This window comes from Stegostoma tigrinum, chromosome 31, assembly GCF_030684315.1.
Source record: "Stegostoma tigrinum isolate sSteTig4 chromosome 31, sSteTig4.hap1, whole genome shotgun sequence".
Taxonomy (NCBI): domain Eukaryota; kingdom Metazoa; phylum Chordata; class Chondrichthyes; order Orectolobiformes; family Stegostomatidae; genus Stegostoma; species Stegostoma tigrinum.
Genome location: NC_081384.1, coordinates 2,439,414 through 2,461,809, shown reverse-complemented (window position 1 = coordinate 2,461,809; position 22,396 = coordinate 2,439,414). Strand labels below are relative to the sequence as shown.

At 43.9% G+C, this 22,396-nt stretch overlaps 1 protein-coding gene across 2 annotated transcripts in view; it reads left to right on the top strand.

Moving 5' to 3' along the window:
• The window catches only part of LOC125466279 (junction plakoglobin-like), a 66,999-nt gene extending 50,796 nt beyond the window's left edge, over positions 1-16,203 (top strand). For both annotated transcript variants that reach the window (XM_048560576.2, XM_048560577.2), the window contains exons 8-15: positions 1,223-1,561; positions 2,605-2,760; positions 3,158-3,277; positions 4,373-4,523; positions 7,693-7,814; positions 12,687-12,723; positions 13,841-14,022; positions 14,983-16,203. In XM_048560576.2, the coding sequence (XP_048416533.1) occupies positions 1,223-1,561; positions 2,605-2,760; positions 3,158-3,277; positions 4,373-4,523; positions 7,693-7,814; positions 12,687-12,723; positions 13,841-13,998 (1,083 nt within the window). In that variant the 3' untranslated portion in view covers positions 13,999-14,022; positions 14,983-16,203. The remainder of the gene's footprint in view (positions 1-1,222; positions 1,562-2,604; positions 2,761-3,157; positions 3,278-4,372; positions 4,524-7,692; positions 7,815-12,686; positions 12,724-13,840; positions 14,023-14,982) is intronic.
• The last annotated feature ends 6,193 nt before the right edge of the window (positions 16,204-22,396 follow it).

Sequence of the window (22,396 nt, the reverse complement as noted above, 5' to 3'; positions counted from 1 at the left end):
TGACAATAAGAATGGATTGGATGAGGTACATAAAGTCAGAGTTGCATAGCATGGAAACAGACCCTTTTGTCTATGCTGACCAAATATCCTAAATTAATCCAGCCCCAGTTTCCAACGTTTGGCTCACATCCCTCTCAACCCTTCCTATGCATGTACCCATCCAGACACTTTTTTTCTAAATGTTGTAATTGTACCAGCCTCCACCACTTCCACAGGCAGCTCAGTCCATACATGCTCCACCCTCTGTGTGAAAAAGTTGCCCCTTGGGTCCCTTTTTTAAACCCTTCAACCCATGCCTTTCAGGTTTGGACTCCCCTACCTGGGAGAAAGATGTTGGTTATTCCCTCCTATCCATGCCCCCATAAACTTCTAAGGTCACTGCTCAGCCTCTGATGCTGTAGGAAAAATAGCCCCAGCCTATTCAGTCCCCCATGTAGTTCAAACCCTCCAACCCCAGCAAAGTCCTTGTAAATCTTTTCTAAACTCTTTCAAGTTTAACAACATCTTTCCTACGGCAGGGAGACCAGAATTAAACGCAGTATTCCAGAAGTAGCCTAATCAACATGGAGAAAATATTTCCACTTTTGGGAAGAACCCAAAACAAGGTGCTGTAAATAATAAACAGAAATTGCTGGAAAAGCTCAGCAGGTCTGGCAGCTTCAGTGAAAGAAAAAAAAGTTAACGTTTCGGGTCTGGTGACCCTTCCTCAGAACTGAAGAAGAGTCACCAGACCCAAAACAACAACTTTTTCTTCCTTCACAGATGCTGCCAGACCTGCTGAGCTTTCCCAGCAATTTCTGTTTTGTTTCCTGATTTAAAGCATCTGCAGGTTTTTTTATGCTGTATTATTTTCCTACTGGATTGATAAGAATTATTCACATGCAGAGTGTGGTTAGAATGTAATTGTCACTGCCACAGGAATTACTCTAGATCAGAAATGACTTGGATATTTTCATATGGGACTCGCTGAGGCTGTGGAAGGATAAGAAATAGGAAGTTGATTTGGACACGACATGGCAGAAATAGGCCATACAGCCCAGTGTCTCAATCAGGCTGAGATGTGGTCACTGAAACGGGCAACACAGCACAGGTTAGGTGGACTGAATGGCCTGATTTTTGTTTAATGACTAACTTTGATCTCTTACAAGAGAAGGATAGGCGAAACTGCTTATGAAGATGTGAATTGTGCACTCGCTAATCCAGGGTTTTGTTTTGTCTGCAGGAAGGATTAGATCCTCTTCTGTCCACACTAGTTCAGCTGTTGGCTTCAGATGACATTAATGTGTTGACCTGTGCTACTGGTATTCTTTCGAATCTGACCTGCAATAATGCCAGGAACAAGATGGTGGTCTGCCAGGTGGAAGGCATTGAGGCCCTGGTCCACACAGTACTGAGAGCAGGTGACAAGGAGGACATCACTGAACCAGCTATCTGTGCTCTCCGCCACCTCACCAGCCGACACCCTGATGCTGAGATTGCCCAGAATAAAGTGCGCTTAAAGTATGGTATCCCTGGAGTTATCAGGCTTCTGAATCAGCCCTTCCACTGGCCACTGATCAAGGTGAGTAGGGGATCAGTGTGACGGTGACCATGCTTTCAAGAGATGGGCTGCAGAATGTCTTATTTGAAGGCAAGGTAGCATAGTGCCCATGCTGTGGTGGTGGTGGGTAGTTAGTGAGAAATATGAGTGCGCTGTTAGTGCAATGGGGCCTGTCCTACCCAGGCAGTTTGTTCGGGTGTGAATGTACTGTGACCAAGTAGGTTTGTAATGCAGTTGTTGTGGTTAGAGAGGTCTGTCCCCGAGAGACATGGCTGAGACACAAATCTGCATAATTATTATAGATAAACCGCGTTTGTTGATGTCCCTGAGAGAAGGAAACAGCCTCGACAGAGTTTGGCCTGCATGTGACTCCAATCCTGGGTTTCAGAATTTGTTCTCTGGGTAAGGGTCACTTCCCAGGACAAAAAAAACTTTGTCATTCCTAATTGCCCTTGAAAGTGGCTGTGAGCTGCAACCTTGAGCTGCTGCAGTCTGGGTGGGACTATGTGTAACCACTCTGGTGTTAGAGAGGCGATGATGCAAAGAATTTGTCGCAGAATTTGACTTGCTTTCCTGCTTGTGAAAGCTTGAGCTGGGGTTTATGCAAATAGGGTGAGAGGGGCATGGGTCTGGGTGGAATGCTCTTCAGAGGGTCAGTGCAGGCTTGATGGGCTGAATGGCCTCTCTTTGCCCTGTAGCAATTCTGATTCTCTAAACTCAACCCAGTCTGGTTGCTCGATTTGCTCTTGTTCAAAGAACAATTGCTTTTTTACAATGCTGTGGTATGTGCAGGTGATTTAAGTACATCCTGGATGTATTCACCTGAAGGCTATGCTCAGCTGTATGCTCCCTATTTGGGGACGGAGTGGGGTACTAGGCAGTTATAGTATCTGTCCACACCAGCAGCTCAGTCTGTTAAGGACAGGAGGATGGAGCAACTTTTGAACGGTCTGAAACGACGACCAAAGTGAAATGAAGGGGCTTTTTGCTCTGATCCCCATGCTTTCGGAATGATGTTATCTCAGCCGTTTTTATATTTTCTGTCTCTTTCTTTCTGTTGCTAGGCCACTGTTGGATTGGTTCGTAACCTGGCACTGTGTCCTTCTAACCATGGTCCTCTCCGTGAGAGTGGTGTCATTCCTCAACTTGTCCAGCTCTTGGTGAAAGCTCACCATGAAACACAGCGTCAAGCTTCTGGAGGTGGACAGCAGCAATACATGGTACGTAAATGTGACTGCAGATTGCATATCTTCCATCCAACTCTATCTCAATCTCCTGCTTGTGCGGTTCTCCTGTCAGCTGTCTTAAAATGTTTGTGGTATATGTCAAACTTCCAACTGTTAAATTTTCTGCTATGTGGGTGCAAGATTGGGCACAATCTAGCGAAGTCTCAGTTGGTCGAGCAGCTGACTGCTTGGGATCCCACAATTATATTGGCTGCTTTTGGTGGAATCTTGAAGCTACTTTCCTGTTTACCTCAAATTTGTCAATGCTGTAAAGGGTGGGGATTTTTACATTTTTATTTAAAAAGTTTGAACTAAGTTTACAAAGGAATGCACTGTGTGCACAATGCATGCATGGAATTAACAGCATCTGTACTGACCTGTGATCTGTCAGGATGGAGTACGAATGGATGAGATTGTTGAAGGCTGCACTGGAGCACTGCACATTCTGGCTCGGGATTCCAACAACCGTATTGACATCACTCGGCTAAACACAATCCCACTGTTTGTTCAGGTAAAACTGAGTTAAAATGAAGCCCTGTCTTTCCTTTTTTTTCAGCGCTTCCACTGCCCCCAAGTTCAAACCAAATGTGAATTGTTTGAATGAAATTACTATATTTATATATCAACTTTTCTCACCCTGAAACTATTTACAGGTAGTCAAATTTACCTGACGTGTGCTCAGGGACCCTACCACTCCCCAACCACCTACACTCACCTCTACTGGCTCCATCCCCACCTCTTTAACCTGTCTGTCTCCTCTATCCATCTTCGATCCGCCTCCCCCTCTCTCCCTATTTATTTCAGAACTCCCCTTTATTTCCCCCTCCCCCTTTTCTGATGAAGGGTCTAGGCCCGAAACGTCAGCTTTTGTGCTCCTAAAATGCTGCTTGGCCTGCTGTGTTCATCCAGATCCACACTTTGTTACCTCGGATTCTCCAGCATTTGCAGTTCCCATTGTCTCTAGTTAATTGGTTTATCTTTTTCTTTGAGAATTACTTTATGTTAATACCTGTGGCTTTATCCAATCAATTAATTTAATTCTTATTGCATTTAATCACTTTCTCAGCAAGTGGTTATAAGGTTAGTAACATTGGACGAGTAATAAAAATATTAAACCATTTTTTGCTATTATGTTTGAAATGCTTTTCCCCAAAATGTCAGTAAATGATTCTCAAGCTGCCTTTAAGCAATCATTAATCTCTTGCAAAGCTGAGTGGTGTTACAAGGGTACTGGTGCAATGATAATGATATAAACTTCTACTGGAAATATTTGAAAGCAGTATAACATTGGGCAATGTCTGGAAGATTTGATTAACCCTGTGTTTCCACCTATTGCTAAGTATTATCCAGTAACATGCTCTGGGAGCTCTGTGGGCACTGGTTTAAAGACAGAAAAAACTCTAACTCCTCTTCTCCACACCTCCGAACACACGCGACGTGGGAACAATGAGGTTGTGCCTGAAAGTGTTTCCCAGTGACAGGAGGGAGTGTTGACTCCTATCATTAATGCAATTACATCTTGAATGTGGTATTATCTCTCAATGAGGATGTTTCTATTCAGATTGCTGTGTGGTTTGCTGTTCATGCTGTTGTGTTTTGTCTCTAGCTCCTGTACTCTCCAGTTGAGAATATCCAGCGTGTTGCTGCTGGGGTTCTCTGTGAACTTGCACAGGACCGAGAAGCAGCAGAGGAGATAGATCAAGAGGGAGCCCCAGCACCCCTCACTGAAATGTTACACTCCATGAATGAGGGAATAGGTGAGTGACTGATGTTCTCTAATAATACCCACTGCTAGCCCTGGGATGGGAAAGGGGGGTCTCAGGCCAGGTGATTGAGGGAGAGGCACTGTGTCTAGGCCCCGCCTGTGAGCAATAAGGAGAAAGCAAAGTGAGCCAGGGCTTCTCTACGTTGAAATGTTGCATCATGTCACAGAAGGAACTAATCAAAGTCTTGAATAAAATTGAATCATATAACACGTTTCAAATGGGGACAGTTGGTGTCCAAAACAAAAGTCAGCTGAATTCTGAAGAGAGCTGAATCCCAAGCATTTAGATAAATGTGAGTGAGAGCACAAAGGAAAACAGGAGGAGGATAACAAGGAATCATATAGAGTATAGCATTAAGATTACTCCGTTCACTTAAAATATAGTTATCTAATGTCTGCTGGATTTACTGAAACCAATTAAAGGCTTTGAATGAAAGAAAGGGCAATTTTATTGTCCAATAACCCTGATTTTAAAAAAAATGCAATATCAAGCACGTACACGCACATGGGAACAAAATTAAAGAAGGATTATAGATAGAGATAATGGGAACTGCAGATGCTGGAGAATTCCAAGATAATAAAATGTGAGGCTGGATGAACACAGCAGGCCAAGCAGCATCTCAGGAGCACAAAAGCTGACGTTTCGGGCATAGACCCTTCAAGGGTCTAGGCCCGAAATGTCAGCTTTTGTGCTCCTGAGATGCTGCTTGGCCTGCTGTGTTCATCCAGCCTCACATTTTATTATCTAAAGAAGGATTATGTCGTGTACAAAAGGAATGTGGAGCTTAAAAATCCATGATGCTTTTGAGGTGTAAGATTTTACCCTGAGACCATTGAATGCAGGTTATTTAACTGATGTCCATGTTCAGCAGCACGGAATATCGTGGTTCTCCTTGAGTCCTTAATGTTGCAATGTTTCTTTCCTTTTCACTGGGCACTTTCTCTTCTTAAGAGGCCAGAGAGAACACTAGTCTCCACCTGGTTCCAACTCTTCAGTCAAAAACCCATCTCCCCTGCTCTTTCAAAAATAATCTTTGAAATGCAAATTATGTATTTCATTATTTCCAAACTTGACAATTGCAGGTGATGACTTACATCTGCAATATGGGAAAGTTATTGTACAGATGTAACTTAAGGCTTCATTTGTAGCCAGTGCCACTGCTAGGTGGAGCACTAGACGTGCACGTGTAAAATCTGTGTGGCATTTGAACCCTCTTCTCCGAAGTCTCGTCATTGTAGGAAGGATATTGTAAAAGTGGAGATTATTATCAAGCTCTTTCAAAAGAGATTTACCAGGATGTTGTGGGGTAAGAAAGGTTTGAGTTAAACAGAGAGGCTGGATAGGCTGGGACTGTTTTTCATTGGAGCTTAGGAGGATGAGAGGTGGTGACCTTTTCATAAAATAATGAGGGGTACAGATGGGGTTAATGGTAATTGTCTTTTCCCAAAGGTGGGTGATTTCAAGACTGGGGACACATATTTTTAAGGTGAGAGGAGAGAAATTTTAAAAAAAGACACGAGGGGCAATCTTTTTAGATAGAGGGTAGTTCGTGTGCGATGAACTTCATGAGGAGATGGTGGACGCAGGTACAGTTACAACATTTAAGACATTTGCATAAATACATGAATGAAAAGAGTTTGGACAGGTATGGACCAGGAGCAGGCAGGTGGAACTAGTTTAGTTTGGGATTATGTTTGGCATGGACTGGTTGGACTGAAGGGTCTGTTTCTGTGCTGTATGTCTCCGAGTTGAGAAATTGCTGTGATTATTAGTTAAGAAACAACTTGTACACCTCATCTCAACAAGTAGGGCGGTACGGTGGCACAGTAGTTAGCACTGCTGCCTCACCGTGCCGGGGACCCAGGTTCGATTCCAGCCTCTGGCACCTGTCTGTGTGGAGCTTACACGTTCTCCCTGTGCCTGCATGGGTTTCCTCTGAGTGCTCTGGTTTCCTCCCACAGTCCAAAAATGTGCAGGCTAGGTGGCCATGGGAAATTGCCCATCGTGTCCAGGGATGTGGAGGTTAGGTGGGTTAGACGTGGGGAAATCAGGGGAATGTGCCTGGGTAGGATGCTGTTCAGAAGGGCAGTGTTGACTTGTTGGGCTGAATGGCCTGTTTCCATACTGTAGTGATTCTGTGATGATCAAGTACAGAATTGCATCCTTCCCAAAACAATGAGCCTGCATCTTTACTTTGGGCAACAAAAGCCGTAAGACTGCGGGTGTTGTAAATCAGGAACAAAAACAGAAGCTGTTGGAAAAGCTGAGCAGGTCTGGCAGCATCTGTGAGGAGAAATCAGGGTTAACGTTTCAAGTTCAGTGACTGAAGAAGGATCACCGGACACGAAACCTTAACTCTGATTTCTCTTCACAGATGCTGCCAAACCTGCTCAGCTTTTCCAACAGCTTCTGTTTTTTTTGTTTTACTTTTTAGGCAAATTGTCTGCAAACATCAATCTGAACGTTTTTTGAAGAAGGATCTCGACCCGAGACGTCAGCTTTCCTGCTCCTCTGATGCTGCTTGGCCTGCTGTGTTCATCCAGCTCTGCGCAGTGTTATTGCAAACATTAATCATTTTGTGGTACACGATCAGTCTTGAATATGGGATGTTTCCATCCTACTTTTGGAGGAAACCCTATTTATAGGAGCTGCAGGAAGCTGAAGTTTTGAAAATTATTCAATTGTTAAATAAAGAAACAGGATTCATTTAATGTTCCAGAAGCTGTTGTGTATACTGGTGAGATTTTGCAGCTGGCTCCAAGCAGCTATCCTGGAGGGACACTCTGAATCAAAGATGAAATATCAGTTTGTCTTTTGGGGAAATAAATATAAATTTCAGTTCTGATGGTTTAGATTATTCCACATTGGTTTCATGAACCTGTATGGTCAGCTGACTGCCTCAACAATCAGTACCTTCTCCTCCTTAAATCTCAGTACATTAATATCCCTGACATTGAAATCAGGTGGTGGAATTAGAAAATAAATAGCCCCTATTTTATCACTATCGTAACACTGTAACCTGCATGAGTCAGTGGTGACCTGTTGTATCGGGGAATGTTCATGCAGTTGTTAATTAAGCGCTCCCACTCACTCTCAATTTCAGATTTACACTTGAGCACTGGTCAGTAACCTATTGACTTTTTCTGCCTCTATTCCGCAGCCACCTATGCTGCTGCGGTGCTATTCCGGATATCAGAAGACAAACCTCAGGATTACCGGAAACGACTGTCTGTTGAATTGACCAACACCCTGTTTCGAAATGACCCAGAGGCCTGGGATGCTGTATGTATTCAATCTTGTGCCACTCTCTCACGTTAGCAAGATTAGGGGCAGCATGGTGACTCAGAGGTTAGCACTACTGCATCTTGGCACCAGGGACCCCCAGGTTTGATTCCAGCCATGGATGACTGTCTGTGTGGAGTTTGCACGTTCTCACTGTCTGTGTGGGTTTCCTCCAGGTGCTCTGGTTTCCTCCCACAGTTCAAAATTGTGCAGGTTAGGTGGATTGGCCATGCTAAATTGCCTGTAGTGTCCAAGAATGTGTAGGTTAGATATAATGCTCGTAGCCCTGGGAAATGCAGGGCTACATGGTAAGGGGGTGCGTTAGTCTGGGCAGACTCTGGGCCAAATGATCTTTTTCCATTCTGTAGGGATTCGAAGGTTTAATCTATAAAAGGGCAGTATTTGGGCACGCAAGTGGTTGGCTGGGAGATGATGAAGTAAAGTTTTTAGCCTGGAGGAAAAATAAATGTTATTGGGACCAATGTTCCAAATATGATGGGAATACCAGGTAAATTCAGTGACATGGAGAAACAAAGCTGGCAAGTGGATGTTATGATCCCAAGCCAGGAAAGACCTAAAGAGAGAGCTCGGAAGAGCCAGGAGGAGACATGAAAAGTTGTTGGCGGATAGGATCAGGGTAAACCCTAAGGCTTTCTATAGGTATTTAAGGAATAAAAGAATGACGAAAGTAAGATTAGGGCCAATCAAGGAGAGTAGTGGGAAGTTATGTGTGGAGTCAGAGGAGATAGGGGAAGCACTAAATTGAATATTTTTCGACGGTAGTCACTCTTAAAAAATGACAATGTTGTCGAGGAGAATACAGAGATACAGGCTACTAGACTAGGTGGGATTGAGGTTCACAAGGAAGAGGTATTAGAAATCCTACAGAGGGTGAAGATAGATAAGTCCCCTGGGCCGGATAGGATTTATCTTAGGATCCTCTGGGAAGCCAGGGAGGAGATTGCCGAGCCTTTGGCATTGATCTTTAACTCGTCATTGTCTACAGGAATAGTGCCAGACGACTGGAGGATAGCAAATGTGGTTCCCCTGTTCAAGAAGGGGAGTAGAGACAGCCCTGGTAATTATAGACCAGTGAGCCTTACCTCGGTTGTTGGTAAAGTGTTGAAAAAGGTTATAAGGGATAGGATTTATAATCATCTAGAAAAGAATAAATTGATTCGGGATAGTCAGCACGGTTTTGTGAAGGGAAGGTCGTGCCTCACAAACCTTATTGAGTTCTTTGAGAAGGTGACCAAACAGGTAGATGAGAGTAAACCGGTTGATGTGGTGTATATGAATTTCAGCAAGGCGTTTGATAAGGTTCCCCTCAGGCTATTGTACAAAATGCGGAGGAATGTGATTGTGGGAGATACAGCAGTTTGGATCGGAAATTGGCTTGCTGAAAGAAGACAGAGGGCGGTAGTTGATGGGGAAATGTTCATCGTGGAGACCAGTTACTAGTGGTGTACCGCAAGGGTCGGTGTTGGGTCCACTGCTGTTGGTCATTTTTATAAATGACCTGGATGAGGGCATAGGAGGATGGGTTAGTAAATTTGCAGACGACACTAAGGTCGGTGGAGTTGTGGATAGTGACGAAGGATGCTGTAGGTTGCAGAGAGACATAGATAAGCTGCAGAGCTAGGCTGAGAGGTGGCAAATGGAGTTTAATGCAGACAAGTGTGAGGTGATGCACTTTGGTAAGAGTAACCAGAAGGCAAAGTACTGGGCTAATGGTAAGATTCTTAGTAGTGTAGATAAGCAGAGAGATCTCGGTGTCCGTGTACACAGGTCCTTGAAAGTTGCCACCCAGGTTGACAGGGCTGTTAAGAAGGCATACAGTGTTTTAGCTTTTATTAAAAGAGGGATCGAGTTCCAGCCAAGAGGTTATGCTGCAGCTGTACAAAACTCTGGTGCAGCCGCACGTGGAGTATTGTGTACGGTCCTGGTCACCGCATTATAAGAAGGATGTGGAAGCTTTGGAAAGGGTGCAGAGGAGATTTACTAGATGTTACCTGGTATGGAGGGAAGGTCTTACGAGGAAAGGCGAGGGACTTGAGCTGTTTTCATTAGAGAGAAGAAGGTTGAGAGGTGACTTAATTGAGACATATAAAATAATCAGAGGGTTAGATAGGGTGGATCAGGAGAGCCATTTTCCTAGGATGGTGATGGCGAGCATGAGGGGGCATAGCTTTAAATTGAGGGGTGAAAGATATCGGACAGATGTCAGAGGTAGTTTCTTTACACAGAGTAGTAAGGGAATGGAACACTTTGCCTGCAACGGTAGTAGATTTGCCAACTTTAGGTACATTTAAGTCGTCATTGGATGAGCATATGGACATACATGGAATAGTGTAGGTTAGATGGGCTTGAGATCAGTATGACAGGTCGGCACAACATCGAGGGCCGAACGGCCTGTCCTGTACTGTGCTGTTATGTTCTATGTACTCGTACACAAGTCAGTGTCATAGGGCATTTTCTTTAGCTGACATGATGATCAGTCACAGAAACATAGCTCACATGAGCCTGCAGATTCTTTTTAATAAAGAACAGAAGTTTATTATACAAAAAAATGACAAGCAAACCTATCTAAATCAACGTTTTTGGTTAAAGTGATCTGAAAACAAAGTTCAACCTGTGTATCTGTTGCATTAATTCAAGCCCCAATGAAATGCATCCCCCAAAATAAGTGAGTGGTGATATTTTTGTTAAACGGTGCAGAGTTGCTATTGACATGGTGTAGGCTCAAAATCTTTGACTTGGAAAAACTTGTTGAAGCACCTGTGAGGCTGTTAATAAACAGAAACAATCCTTGGCTTTATAAATATCGACACAGTTTAAAAAAGAAACTGGTAACTTATGGTAAATCTTTGTGTAACAAAAAAAACTGGCCAGTCTTTAGCTTGGAGAGTATTGTGTTCAATTCTGGGCATCACATGATGCCAAGACCTTAGAGGATGTAAAGGAGATTTACCAGAATGTTCTAGGGATCTGGGTCTTTAACTGTGTGGGTAATCTGTGAGAGCTGGGATCGTTCTGCTTAAATGCAGGTATAGCTAAGGGGAGATCTGACAGTAATATTCAGGTTATATTGAAGTTTGATGTAAATCAGAGGAAGCTGTCTTCAGGGGCAAGAGTGTTGATAACATTACCTATGTTAGTTGGTTAACGAGAAAGGAGAAGATGAGTTTTTTTAAACTGATGATGATGATGATGATTGAAGCGCACAAACACACAATTGCAAGTTCAGGAGTAGGGAGTTCTTCCTCTGTACAAGGCCTTGGTGAGATTTCACCTGGAGTACTGAGTGTACCTTTGCTGTGCTCACCCAAGACAAGGCCAAAAGCAACTTGCCATAGAGAGTTCAGTGAAGGTTCACCAGACTTTTATTCCGGGGATGGCTGATTTGTTGTGTGAGGAGAGACGGAGAGAGGGGGATCTTATTGACCTGTGAAGTTCTAACATGAAGGACAGATTAAATGCAGAGATGATGTTTCCTGCAATACATATAGGACCAGCAGGTGCAGATTAAGAGTTCGCATCTTGGGATGTTGGGTAGGCCACTTCAAACTGGATGAGACGAAATGTCTTCATTCTGGTGATAAACTATGGAAATCTGACTCCAGTGTGGAGGAGAAGTCACTGAATTTCTATTAAAGAAATAGATTTATCAAAGTTCAAGGTGTCACACTGTATGGAGAAAGTAGGAGTGTGACATTGAGATGGAGATCAGCCATAATTGCGATGGTTGGCAGAGTGCTCTCAGTGAGGTAACCAGCCTACAGCCCCCACCCCCAATCTTTCTGTTTCTATGGAAACTGTTGCCTGAAAGGGTGATGGAACCAGATGTAAGTTATCCCGTTTTCTTATTTTAAAATGAATCATAATGCCTTGAGAATGTGTAGAGGGGGAGTAAATGTGACAACTGAGTAGCATGATGGGCACAATTCTACACTGCTGTCTAACACACATTTTCTACTGACTCTCTTATGTGCCTGGGTCTGAAAGCTATTTCACTTGGCAGATCCTAGTTTGGAGGAATGGGAGGGAGGGGGATAATCCTGAAACCTGGCAATAATTGTCTGCGTGTAACTAGTAAGGTAATATACATTTCTATAATGCCCTTCACAATCGTGACCTCTCAGAATTTTACAGCCAGTGAAGCATTGTTGCTGTTGCAACACTGCATGTGTGGTGTGCAATTTGAGCACAGCATGATCCCACCATTAGCTGTGTGGTAATGACCAGATTCATTACTGATTTTGAAGGAAATATTGGTCAGGATACTGGGGTGCTCACTTGCTCTTTCTCAGAAGTAGATGTTGGGTCGCTAAATGTTTGAGGCTGAGTTGCAGATTCTGGATCTGCAGTGGAACTGAGGGCAGTTGGTAGGTGTGGGGGTGGGGTCTGAATGGTGCAGGAAAGTGGAGCTAAAGCCACAATCAGATCAGCCATGATGCTGTGACTGGTGGGCTGATGTATGAGGAGTGGGACTCATTCCTCACTGAGTTGGGAGATTCTTTGACTCACTGAGCCACGGACAGTAACAACTGTTAGACATGCTCAACCTGGAATCTTACTGTGCAGTGAGATTTGACCTTTCTATGGCTGGATTGATGGGAGGGGATGGTATTGGAGGGTTTGGTAGATGGGGCATGAGTGTTCTCATGTGAACTGTTTGTGACCAGACAATCTGAACGCTTCAAGGTGATGCGAACAAGTGATCGATTCTCTAAAAGCAAAGTAGCCTTTGGGATATGGGCTGAGGGTCAGTGAGGGGAACGTGGAGAAGAAAGGTGTGGAGGGAATGAAGAAGTAGTCAAGTATGTGGTCTTCCTAGACTCCTGCTAACATTTTACTCTTTAATCTCCCCAGGCTGAGCGGCTGATGGTTGCAGATACCTGTCATGATGGTAAGTGTAAGGAACAGCAGTCAATTTGTTGTTTTGAAGTATCTCTCTTAAACAGCTCCAGGTTCCTGATTCCCAATTTTGAGTCTCTGCGTGTAGTCTTTACTTGTTCACATTTATGTCTCATTTGTGTATTAATATATCTGGGCGTTGGTTAGCTCAGTTGCTGAACAGCTGGTTCACGAGTGCAGAGTGAGGCCAACAGTGCGGGTTCAATTTCTGCACAGCCTGAGATCTCAACCTCTCCCCTTACCTGAGGCATGGTGACCCTCAGGTTAAACCAGCGTGAGTCATCTGTCTCTAGTGAGAGAGCAGCCCAGTGGTCCAGTAGAGGTGTGGTGACTTTACCATTTAATAGCTATACTTAGTCGTTCACATCTAGGTAGATGTGAAAGATATGGAGATGGATACATCCGTCAGTTTTAGGACTGATAAATTAGTAACTCAAAGGCAAAATACTGGAGATGTTGAAAATCTGAATCAGGGAATGCTGGAGAAACTCTGATCTGGCAGCATTTGTGAAGAGAAAAACAGAGTTAATGTTTTGAGTCTGGTACATCTCTTCTTCAGAACCTCCTTCTTCTGAAGCAGTCTTCTAAAGCTGAATCATTGCGGATTCAGCATTAACTCTGCTTCTCTGTTCACAGATGCTTCAAGGCCTGCTGAGATCCTCCAGCATTCAATAACTCCTCCACTTCCACATTATTATGTGCACTGTTCTTGTGGTCTGACTGAGGGCTGTTTGTTACAGAGTGGGGTGATAGTAAGTGTTGTTTCTGCCTGCACCCCCCCCCCCCCACCCCCCCACCCCCCCACTGCCCCGTGCACGTGCGGTATGTGAGATGCTATTGGGACCATGTGCCACAGAGTCTGAGAGGGTCTGGCAATTGTACGGAACCTGCCAGTCACACTCTGCATTTAGCTTTCTGGACTGGAGGTGGTTCAGAGACTTGAACCAATTAATACACTGCTGAACAGACCCAGAGCAGCCCTGCTGTTAGAGGCAGTCAAAAGGATTCATTGGAATGGGAGGAGATGACATTCCTCAAATAAACTGTTATTGGATGAACTCTGACTCATTTGTGGCATTTCTTTTTAAAAATGCAAATTGCTTGAAAAGCATTCCTCCCTCCTCCTGAGAATGAAATGGACCGGCGCTATGGAAATCCAGAGGGTGAGTTGGATATGGACCAAGAGTTGATTGCTCCTGATGGACTGTACTCAATGGACAGACATGGGATGTTGTCGGATGAGCCAATGAATTCGTATCCATGCTAGAGCTTGCAAGCATCATTCCACAAGGTAGGACCATCTTCTGGTAATGTTGCAAAATGTCAAAATGGTTTAATTTGCAGTTTTTTAAAATTCACTGGGACATAGGCATCTCCTGGCCAGGCCAGCATGTATTGCCCATCCCTAATTGCCCTTTGAACAGTTCAGAGTCAACCACATTGCTGTGGGTCTGGAGTCACATGTGAGCCAGACCAGGTAAGGATAGCAGTTTCCTTCCCTAAAGGACGTTAGTGAACTAGCTGGATTTTCTTGACAATCGACAATGGATTCACGGTCATCATTAGACCCTTATTTCCAGATTCTTTTATTGAGTTCAAATTCCACCATCTGCCATAGTTGGATTTGAACCTAGGCCCCAGAACATTAACTGGCCCTCTGGATCACTAGTCCAGCGGCACTGCCTCCCATTGCAAATTTCAGAAGAGTGGGACCAATTGGATAGTTCCTTTCAAAGAGCAGGCAATAATGTGATGGGTCAAATGGTCTCCTGTCAATGGTGTTGAATCCTTCTTTACATTTTGGGGGAATATAAATTTTCTGCAATAAAACATTCTAAGCAACATCTTTAATTTATGGGACTAGGCACCACTCTGGCTGATCAAGTTTCCTAACATTTAAATGATAAATGTTTGTTGCTTTGAGTCACTTTAATGTGGGGCTGACATTTGGGAGATTCATCTCAAAGGATGAAACAACAAACAGACTCTAACATACCTGTTGTGGTCTCTCATCATTTCAAAGCCAATGAGGTATTTTTAAAATGTAGTCCTATTTGTAGTTTGGGAGAGACAGCAGAAAAGTTGCACACAGCAAGATCCCACCGAGGAGCAGTGCTATGTGTAACCAGGTAAGCTGTTCTTTTGGTCGTTGGCCTTTGCAGATAGTGGGAGTAGATTGGTTGAGGGTTTTTTATTTTTGGTGAATGATTTTTGGTTCTGTTAATTCTGACTCTAATTTTTCTCTTGACAGCCTTGAAATGCAGATGAGGTTCAAGAGGGATCAGCAAAACTGCTTTTAACTGAGTTTGTGTGTGGCAGAGACTTGGATATTAAATAGAAGTGCCTAACACTCAGAGGAAAGCCTGTGGGAAGCATTTCGAAGCTGAAGCCTTTCAGTGTGGGACTAATTGAGGAAATATTTGGTGTCAGGAATGATTTGAGTGCGCAAACTCCAATCTGTCTAAAGGTTTCTGTTCTGTTTAACCAGCTTCTCTAGAATGTGATCTTCAAAGGGAAAGATAAAATCTTCCCCTGGAAATTCCCTTTTCCCAGCTGTGAAAGCTACAAATTACCAAAGCATTATTTTATTTTTAAACCAGTTTCATTCTCACTTTAGAACATTTAGGGTTACTCTACATAAAGCGTTTGATCTCTCTTTCTAGTTAGTGCAGATAATTGAGCAAGTGTCTGTGAAGATATCTGCTTGCACGTGACTGGTGAGCTTTTAATTGTTCTGGACCAGTCCCCAAGGAGTCCACTAAAAGCATCAAAAAGAAACTTTCATTCTCAGTATGTAATCTACACTTGCCTTGCTGATGTTTAACTGCCTGCAGATGGGAGGGAATTATTCACCTGGGAGAGTGTGAATCAATAAGTCATGATCAGAGTTTTTTCTGTTGAATTAATTAACGTAGATTTAGCAGATGAACCAGCATTCGTTCATTTTTAATGAGGAGAGAGTGATGCTGAGAGTGTGCCTCTTTGATTTTCTCTTGGAGTCCTTCGCTCCACCTTCTGTTCAGTCGTTCTGCATCCAGCCCATTCAATAGGCTGCTGTTTGGTCTTCGCCAGAATGTGGGAGCATCAGTAAAGGCATAATTTTGGGGAGTCAGCAGAGACTGGTTTTAAAGTTCATCCGACTGCTGATGGGGAACTGAGGCAGTCTGGATTTGAATGGCAGTAAAGCCCGTGGTTCTAAGTCCCTCTGTGATGTGCATAAATGAGGCAGTCAGGAAGAGTATGTGTTGATGCTTTGTCAATCCCAATTTATTGATCTTTATATTAATGGTGGCTGGTGTTTTGTGTGGTTTTCTTCTGTAACCATTTTAAACAGCTTTTTGGATTAATTGCAGTTTTCCTTTGTAAATTGTATGGTGATGCAGGTCATTCATACAGTGCATGGTTTCAATCAACCAACTTTGATAACTCCTGTAAGTTTTTGTAAAAAGCAAATTAAAAACAATATACCATAGATTGTCTTGGCTTCTGCTTTTTCAAAAATATCACAGAACAGGAACAAAAAAATAGAGGGAAAGGACCCCTTTGGTTCACTGGATTTGATTTCATGTGATCATAACTCGCGTACGTTTCCCCCACCCAACCATCCAGTCTCTCTAGAACATAGAACAACACAGCGCAGAACAGGCCCTTCGGCCCTTGATGTTGTGTCGACCTGTGAACTAATCTAAGCCCCTCCCCCTACACTATCCCATCATTATCCATGTGCTTATCCAAGGACTGTTTAAATGCCCCTAATGTGGCTGAGTTAACTACATTGGCAGGCAGGACGTTCCACGCCCTTACCACTCTGAGTGAAGAACATGCCTCTGACCTCTGTCTTAAATCTATCACCCCTCAATTTGTAGCTATGCCCCCTTGTACAAGCTGACGTCATCATCCTAACATTTAAGAAGGATTTACTCTCTAAACCATACCTACTGCAGGTCAAGTTCTGGAAACTGGAACTACAGTAGGTAGGTGCAGAAATGATTGGCAAAGGAACTCCTTTCAGTGCTGTAAAACTAAGTTACAAACAGATTTGGGGCAAAGACAGGTAGGTATATGCAGGTGGCTGTACATCCAACATGATGCCAGTGAAAGGCATGGGGAAAGATATATTCATATTTGATCAAAGGATATTGATAAAATTGGGCAGATCTCTGTCAGAACAAAAGCAGTCCATTCAGGCCCACAGAGCTGTCCACTGTTTGATTTTTTTTTTACAAAATCTTGGCTAATCTGTATCTGAATTCCACTTGCCCACCACAGCTCCTTGTTTTTTTTGACACTCGAACCTATCAAAAGTCCATCACCCCACAGTTGGGAGCTCTACTGTCCACTCCCATCAGAAGACTGAGTTCCACATCTCCACTGGCCCTTTTTAAAAAAAAATACATTATTAGTCCACCCCACTGGCCTAAATTAGTATCTCTATGAATAATTCCATCATGGGATGAGGATTCTGCGTAATCCAAGATGGAGGACAGGAAAAAGTTGTGGCTGTAAGAAGTTGTTCCTTCTTGTTTTTGAGGTATTTTCAGTGTTAGAGCTGATTTCCTTAAATTCTAGGAGTAGTAGTTACTGTTTTATAAGATGTTGCATTGTTTTGAACATTTATGGGGATAAACTCAAAACAGCACTTTTTTTAAATGAAAAAAGTAGGAAGAGAGATAAAGGTAGTGACCCAGGTGGGAATTGAGACCAAATGGAGCAGTGAACCTACATAGCTGACTGCCTGTGCTGTTTAGTTTGGAGAATCTCTGGACATCAGAGTTCATCTTAGAAAAATAAACAGTCAAATTCTGTATAGAATGAGCTGCCAGAGGAAGTGGTGGAGGCTGGTACAATTACAACATTTCAAAGGCATCAGGATGAGTATATGGATAGGAAGGGTTTAGAGGGATATGGGCCAAATGCTGGCACATGGGGCTAGATTTCCTTAGGCTATTTGGTCGGCATGGACGAATTGGATCAAAGGGTCTGTTTCTGTGCTGCCCAGGTCTGACAATGACTCTATGATTACATCAGCCCTGTCCAAACAAAGCTAAATCTGGGGGAATCGAAATCTCCTGTCATTTGGTCATTGCAACATTCCTATTGTAATAAGGAGAGGAGCATAATTTTTACCCTCTTTAATTTGTAGCTGTTCAGCAATAAAGAGCCCTGATGTTGCTTCAGTTAAGCTGGGCAACAGATACACAGGAACACCATCTCCTGCAAGTTCCCCTCTGAGCCACTCACCATCCTGACTTAGAAATGTATCACTGTTCCTTCACTGTCGCTGGGTCAGAATCCTGGAGTTCCCTCCGAGGGCATCGTGGGTTTGCTTACTGCACATGGATTAAAGTGGTTCAACAAGGCAGCCCAGCACCACCTTCTCAAGGGCAACTGGGGATGGGTAGTAAGTGCTGATCTAGCCAGGGATGTCCACAAATGAATTTAAAAAGAAAATCTGAAGCTGCACAACAGCCTGCAGTTCACTGTCAGTTGTTGAAGTGTGAAGCAATGAGCCAGTTAGGGTTTTTCCTGATTTTTTAGCTTTTGCTCAGTGTCAAAGAAATTTATTTTCCTCTGATTTGACATCAGAGTGCGGAACTGGGTGCTGCATTTGAAGCAATTTATTTAGATCCAGAACGATACTAATTGAATAACTCTCTGACTCTTCAAGCGTGACATAGCCCAGTGCCCTTTGACAATTGTACGGAGTTCATGCTCCAGTTCTTTGCCAGTAATTGCCCTCTGAGGTGAGAGAATAAGTCAGCAATCAAACTGTTTGTGTTCTGTCTAGAGAGCTCTGTATTCTGTATTGCTTGAATGCACCGTTTTATCAGGATTGGCTGCTGTGAACCTTTTCTCTTCCCTCTGAAGCATTGCTTCAAATGATCAGGAAAGTTATGAGAATGAACTCCATGTCTAACTATCCACCCTTTTCCCCCTTGCGCTCTCTCTCTCTCTCTCTCTCTCTCTCTCTCTCTCCCCTCTCTCTCTCTCTCTCTCCTCTCTCTCTTTCTCTCTCTCTCTCTCTCCTCTCTCTCTCTCTCTCTCTCTCTCTCTCTCTCTCTCTCCGTCCATCCCCTCGGCCTGACCCCTCTCTTCGAAAGGTGATTGCTTTTGCTGCTGAGCTCTGCTCAGTATCGTGGGGTTAATATCAATGAAGTGTTCACTGGCATATTCAACTGCAGAGGGCATCACAGCTGGGTACAGTCTTCTTGAAGAAGATAGATGCACTTGTATTCAGTTTGACTGGCCAAGCACATGAGCATCGACTGACCTTTGATATATGTTTTTCACAGTCATGTACTGGTACTGAGGGCAAATAAAGGAGCATGGGGGTGGGAGTGACATTTATCTAACACCTTCCAGGAATGAGGCTATGTCAGACTTGGAGAGACTATTCACTCTGAGTGTTAGTGGTATATCCTAGACCTTGATGAGTGAAAAAACATTTGTTTCCCCAAACCCTTTCAGTGCATCCTGTCCTAGATCACAGCAGTTAACCACTTTGGGAGGGGGGTGGGGGAAGAAACTCTTTAAAAAGGATTGATAAAGAAAAATACCGCACAACCAGAGCCAAAACAAACTGAGTCAAATGGTCACCTCCTGAGTTCGGAGACTCCCGTGTGCCCTCTAATTACGAGTGTCTGCCATCTGGTAACTGACCTTCCTGCCAGTTTTGCATCAGCATAATGATCTGTCTCTGATCCCTGCTGTTGTTTAGGGGGGCAACTGATGTCCCACCAGCTGAACCATCCCATTGTGCAGTAATTATCAGACTCTGCCTTTCCAGCAAGTGTTAGATGGTTTGTTGTCGTCTTCAGTTGGCAGCTGTCAGTGTTCTGTAAAGATGAATATAGTGTCTATAAAGTAGATAGCCTCATGGGTGATAAATGCCTCTTTGTCTTAGTGCCAGGGCTACATGCGAAGTACAAATACGTAACAAACTACCCAAACCCACCCACTCTCTCCCCTCAAATCACCATCTTGCCTAATTGCTTATGGATATTATCTACTGTCTGCAGGATTCACACCTTTGTGGCAAATGTTAAGTTTCGAGGTGTATAATGGAGAAATGACTCAGTACTTTATAACTACATTTTACAGATTTAAAGGTCAAATGAATAATTTACAACATTTTGATACTGAAGTGTCAGACAAATGCTGTTACTTTCCCATCCTGCTTGGCTCATTTCAGAGCCACTGATAACTTGCCGAAACCAATGAGGTACACTCGGGGCTGTAAGGTGTGCTGCTTTATGGACTGTATTCCAGCAACTCTATCCATTGGGAACGGAGTTAGTTCTCTGATTTACAAGGAAACTTCTTCAGTGGAGCTGTAAATTGATTTCTGTTGCCAATTGTCATGTTAATCCAGCTCCTTCACACTATCACTCAGTAACCCCTGTCCCCCTCCTGCTGTGTGACTGACTGCAAGGTTGAGCTCTCTCTGACATGCTCAGTCATGGGTGGAAGAGGGAAAACTTCAGGAAGGCACCAGAGAGTCAGCTTGAAACCTCCCAGATACCAATATCCAATCAGAGAACACTCAGGAATTATTTTGTTGGGGACTGAAAATAATCAAGGTATTGGATATGAATATACAAGTTAGGGAAAGTAGTAAGCCATCTGGCCCCATGAGCCTTTTGTTTTGCTATTCATTTGTGGGATGTGGGCATTGCCTCCTGGGCCAGCATTTCTTGTCCATCCCAGTTGTCCTTGAGAAGGTGGGGGTGAGCTGCCTTCTTGAACCACTGTAGGCCACCTGCTGTAGGTTGACGCACAATACCCTTAGGGAGGGAATTCCAGGATTTTGACCCAGCGACAGTGAAGGAACGGCGATATATTTCCAAGTCAGGGTGGTGAGTGGCTTGGAGGTGGTGGTGTTCCCATGTATCTGCTGCGCTTGTCCTTCTGGATGGAAGTGGTTGTGGGTTTGGAAGGTGCTGTCTGAGGATCTTTGGTGAATTTCTGCAGTAGTGGTGAGCGTTGGTGGTGGAGGGAGTGGGATGTTTGTGGATGTGGTGCCAATCAAGCGGCCGCTTTATCCAGAATGGTGTCAAGCTTCTTGAGTGTTGTTGGGGCTGCACCCATCCAGGCAAGTGGGGAGTATTCCATCCCACTCCTGCCTGGATGGTGGACAAGCTTTGAGGAATCAGGAGGTGAATTACTCACTGCAGTATTCCTCTTCTGTGACCGACACAGTTGTGTTTCTGGTCAATGGTAACCCCCAGGATGTTGATAGTGGGGGATTCAGTGAAAGTCAAGGGGCAAGTGGTTAAATTGGCTGTTATTGGTGATGGTCATAGCCTGGCATCTGTGTGGCACGAATGTCATTTGCTACTTGTCAGCTCAAGCCTGTATATTGTCCAGCTCTTGTTGCATTTGAACACAGACTGTTTCATTATCTGAGCAGTTACAAATGGTGCAGAACATTGTGCAATCATCGGTGAACATACTCACTTCTGACCTTATGATGGAGGGAAGGTCATTGATGAAGCAGCTGAAGATGTTTGGGCCGAGGACACTATCCTGAGGAACTCCTGCAGAGATGTCCTGGAGCTGAGGTGACTGACTTCCAACAACAGCAACCATCTTCCTCTGTGTCGGGTATGACTCCAATCACGGGACCATTTGCCCCTGATACCCATTGATTCCAGTTTTGCCAGGGCTCCTTGATGCCACACTCAGTTGAATACAGCCTTGATATCAAGGGCTGTCACCCTCCCCTCACCCTCTGGAATTCAGCTCTTTTGTCCATGTGTGAACCAAGGCTGTAATGAGGCCAGGCATGACTTGCCCTGGAGGAGCCCAAACTGGGCGTCACTGAGCAGGTGCTGGGTTGATAGCGCTGTTACTGGCACTTTCCATCACTTTACTGATGATCACGAGGAGACTGGGGTGGTAATTGGCCGGGTTGGATTATCCTGCATTTTGTGTACAGGACATTCTCCACCATTTGATGTGATTACTACATTCTCTGTGACCCTCCTCAACTTGTGACTGTCTCACCTCTTCCTCTGGGGCAGAGCCATCCAATTTCTCCTCAGATGGAAAACATTCCTCCTCCTTTCTGATTCTATGGAAGTGGTTTATTTTTAAATTACCTTCTTACAGTTAAACCCTGATTTGAATCCTGCCCATTGTTATGTTACAATGCACCATCCAGTGGCCCTTCCTAAGCACATGCTGGTCCTATCCTCAATTCTTCAATTGTGCATTTCCCCAAAAGCCCAATCCCTGGGCCATGCAGCATTGCAAACATTACCCACCTCCCCCCGCAAATCTCCAATTCCCTTCCTGTAAAATATCTGTGCCTGTTTCTCCACAACTCTGTGCTGAACCTCACCATTGACCTTCTCTGAAAAAAAAGCCAATAATTAGCCCAATTCCTGACTCACAGTGAGTGTAAAATTGCATTACCTTAGCCCTGCAGTTACTGAGAGAAAACTCCAATGTGTTAGTCAAGCTGATAGCTGTACGCAGAAACATGTTGGGAGATCAGAGATGTTAGATCAGCACAGGAACTCCCAATATCTCACGGCTGCAAGCTGCTTCCTACGCACATTTCTCAATCAATACTTAGGATTGTCAATGCACTGACTAGAACAGCAATAAAGCATGCAGTGATCTACAACAGGCAGAGAAAGGCAAGCATTGTTAAGACTCTC